Source organism: Phasianus colchicus, chromosome 1 (genome assembly GCF_987193195.1).
Source record: "Phasianus colchicus chromosome 1, bPhaCol1.hap1.1, whole genome shotgun sequence".
NCBI classification, from domain to species: Eukaryota; Metazoa; Chordata; class Aves; order Galliformes; family Phasianidae; genus Phasianus; species Phasianus colchicus.
In genome coordinates, this window is record NC_143436.1 from 303,392 (window position 1) to 306,591 (window position 3,200).

Consider the following 3,200-nt stretch of genomic DNA (forward strand, 5'->3'; position numbering starts at 1 on the left):
GCATAATTCATGTAGCCTACTTGGATCCCAGGGCATCACAATGCTGGGCCACAGTGCCTGGCCACAGCAGGGGATGGCAGCCAGGATGAACAGCTGGGGCTCTGGGAGGACACAATATGGGGACAGAGCTTCAAGGATCCCGCATGGAGCAGGAAAGGAGTGGGGCTGGGTGTGCTGTTGTATGGAGCCAAGCAGGGCACGGTGTGACTGCCCCAAGCTGCACCAGCAGGGCAGGGATAAGACGTGTCCACGTGGACAGGTCTGAAAAGGGACCCAAATGACAGCTGAGTGCTGTGGGATCCCACTTTGCCAGGTTCTGGTGAGAGCTGTGCCCATGTAAGTGGATCACAGGGGGTGCTCCCTCAACGGGTGTTTGAGTGCAGCCCCACGGGTACTGGGAACGTTGCACGCCTGCATGCACCACTTTGGGTACACGCTGGGTGTGCACACTGGCTGTGCGTGCACTGTGTTTGTGTGTATGTGTGCACTCTGTGCTGAGGATAACACTGTGAGCACTGTATTCTGTTCCAAGATGTGTGTTTCACAATTTGTGCATGCAGCTAGGTGTGCATTGCAGCTTCTGTGTGCACGCCAGGTCTGTCTCCACACTGCGTGCTTGCATACACGTGGAATGTGAGTACAGTGTGTGCATGTGCTCTGTGTGCATTGCACTGAGCTCACAGCATCCACCCCAGTTTCCTCCCACAGAGTTTCTCCTTTCATAACAGCTGGAGATGACCTGGGAGGACTCTCATTCCCAGAATGTTGCTCTCATTTCAGTCCAGTGGATGTGGCAGCTCCCGTTCCCCTGTGCCAGACTCTGTGTGTGCCAGGGAGCCAGGCCACACTCCAAACCATGCACACACACCTCATGGTTGTGAATGGCAAAACCAGTGAACAAAAAGCAATGCCTTTACCAGCACCCTCATGGTACAGAAAGCACAACCCCGTCCTTTGCTGCCTCTTCAGTTACTGGGAGTGCTGTTTGATGCACGCACAGCTCCCTCCTCCCTGAGCAGGCACCATTTCAGCCCTCATGGGCCACTCTCTCCTTTTTTTGTGGCCTGCAGTCTGCTTTGCAATGCTGGGTATGGAAGCCTTTTCCTGGCACAGGAGATTGAACTGAGCAGAGACATGGGGAACTGTGAAAATAAGCTTTATTTATCCAACTGAGTAAACTTCAGTGTTTGTGTGCAGTCAGAGGAAGATGGATGGGACAGAGCAGGGCTTTGGCACTGGGGCTGCCATTGGGCATTATCCCAAAGAAAAGGGTCATGGTGCATTGCAGCCTGCTCTGGGTCATGCAGCTAATTAAGCCTTGTTTCCCCCTAGGGTCTGCAGGAGGTTCTGCACCCCAGTAAAGAAATTCCTAAGTTTCTGGACTGGATATGGACAGGAGTCTGACACGCTCGGTTGTGTTGGCACTGCATTTGGCACGTGATAATGGGATGAGGTGGCCATGAAATGACTCCATGTCCGTGACGTTGGGTGGGCTGTTGCTCTCATCTGTAGCAGGATCCAGTTGTAAAAGTGCTGAGTGGAGGTGTAGATCCCAGGGCGAAACGCTCTGCCGCAGCCTTTCCCCCAGCTGGTCACACCAACCAGCCAGAAATAGTCAGCATGGTTGTCTCTGCACATCAGAGGGCCGCCGCTATCGCCCTGCAGTGGGGGAGAGAAACCCAAAGTGTTACTGGGGGGTGGTTTGCAAGCAGAGCAGGGCTGTGTGTTGGTGTGCAGCTCCTACCTGGCAAGTGTCGATGCCGCCCTGCGGGTAACCAGCACACACATTGTGGGTATGGAGCACCCCAGCATACCAGTGGCTGCTGTTGCAGAGGTTGAGGTCGAGGAGCTGCACCTTGGCCTCCTGCAGGACCTCGGCGGTTTGGGTAGGTGCTGCAGCTGTGAGCACAGAGCAGAATTGGCACCGTCACCTCCTTGCCTGTTTGTGGGTGAACCCCTTCCCGAAGTCTTGGCTTTGTGTTTCCAAATGGGTCAGCCCCATCCCTCTCTATGGATGCATCCCCACGGTGTCACCCTGGGTTTCGCTTTAAGCTTTAAACACTTGGGACACCCGTGCGTTTTGGGTACTCACATCTCATCCCCATGTGTCCCCAGCCACTGACGTAGCAGTCTGTGAGCTCTGACACTCGCAGCGAGGGGTCAGGCACGCAGGCCAGCTGGATGTAGTAGCTGCAGTGGACGGGTCGATCCAACTCGAGCAGTGCGATGTCGTTGATCATTGTCTTATTGTTAAAGTATTCATGAAGGATCGCCCTCCTGATGGTGTGCACCTCCACCTCCTGGCCCAGGTGAGTCAAATCGTTGGCACCAATCACCACACGGGACTCCAGGATGTAGCTGAGATAGACAGGGAGGTGAGGAGGAGCAGAACCGTGGGGAAAAGAGGAGGGTAGTGTTATGGGGGCTGTGACATGGCTGGTGTGCCTTGGGCACACACCTGGCCTTGGGACCTGCAGTGCCAAGCTGGCAGAAAGGCAGGGAAGGGGACAGCTCTTACTTGGGGCGGCCGAAGCAGTGCGCTGCCGAGAGCACCCACTGCGGGGTGATGAGGGATCCTCCACACATGTGTCCCGTGCCTGAAAACCGGGGGTTCTGGATGCTCACAATCCACGGCCAGGACCCGTGCAGGGCTTCTGTGCCGCCCACAATGCGCATGTTGTTGTAGTGATAAGCTATGGGCCGGAGCCCGCAGGTGCTGCAAGCAGAAACGTGTCAGTTTTTTTTCATCTGAACCGCCGTCCCTCCCCACGGGGCACCGCACCGCCGGGCCACTCACTCGCAGCTGCCGGAGAAGCCGTGCCCGGGCCGGCAGGCGGCCAGCAGCACCACGAGGGGCAGCAGCAGCAGCATCGCTCCCGGAGGTGCACGGCAGCCCATCGCGCCCGGCTTCGTTGCCACCGACGCGGTGTGTGTCCGTTGCCCAACGGCGCTGATGTCACAGAACCGTCGGTTCCGAGGGCTGTGCCACCGTGCGGGGCTGCGCGGGGGGGTCCGGGCAGGAGCTACTGGTGGGGGGAGGGGGGACCCTACTGCGAGCTGGAGGAACACACGTGGCTTTGGGGCGTGTTTGGGTGATGGAGCACAGCTGTGACATGAGCAGCGATGTGCAAAGGCATGGCAAGTCCCCAAGTGTCTGTGCTGGGGTGCACGGCTGTGTCACTGTGCCTGTTTGTGCTCTG

The 3,200-nt window shown here is 57.3% G+C and overlaps 1 protein-coding gene across 1 annotated transcript; it reads right to left on the bottom strand.

Annotated features, from left to right (window-relative positions):
• Nucleotides 1-1,140: 1,140 nt before the first annotated feature.
• Nucleotides 1,141-2,954, bottom strand: LOC116238654 (acrosin). Its single transcript, XM_031608459.2, has 5 exons — nt 2,798-2,954; nt 2,519-2,716; nt 2,093-2,358; nt 1,745-1,899; nt 1,141-1,659 (listed from the first exon to the last, which is right to left on the bottom strand). The coding sequence occupies exons 1-5, from the start codon at nt 2,896-2,898 to the stop codon at nt 1,312-1,314; spliced, it is 1,068 nt and encodes a 355-aa protein (XP_031464319.1). The 5' UTR covers nt 2,899-2,954; the 3' UTR covers nt 1,141-1,311.
• Between the last annotated feature and the right edge of the window lie 246 nt (nt 2,955-3,200).

Bases quoted from the DNA above. Each gene is read 5' to 3' on its own strand.
- LOC116238654 (XM_031608459.2), bottom strand. From the start codon at position 2,898: ATGGGCTGCCGTGCACCTCCGGGAGCGATGCTGCTGCTGCTGCCCCTC. The intron at 2,717-2,797 runs GTGAGTGGCCCG...TTCTGCTTGCAG, and splicing joins GGCTTCTCCGGCAGCTGCGA to CACCTGCGGGCTCCGGCCCA. The intron at 1,660-1,744 runs GTAGGAGCTGCA...CCCCCACTGCAG, and splicing joins GCGGCATCGACACTTGCCAG to GGCGATAGCGGCGGCCCTCT.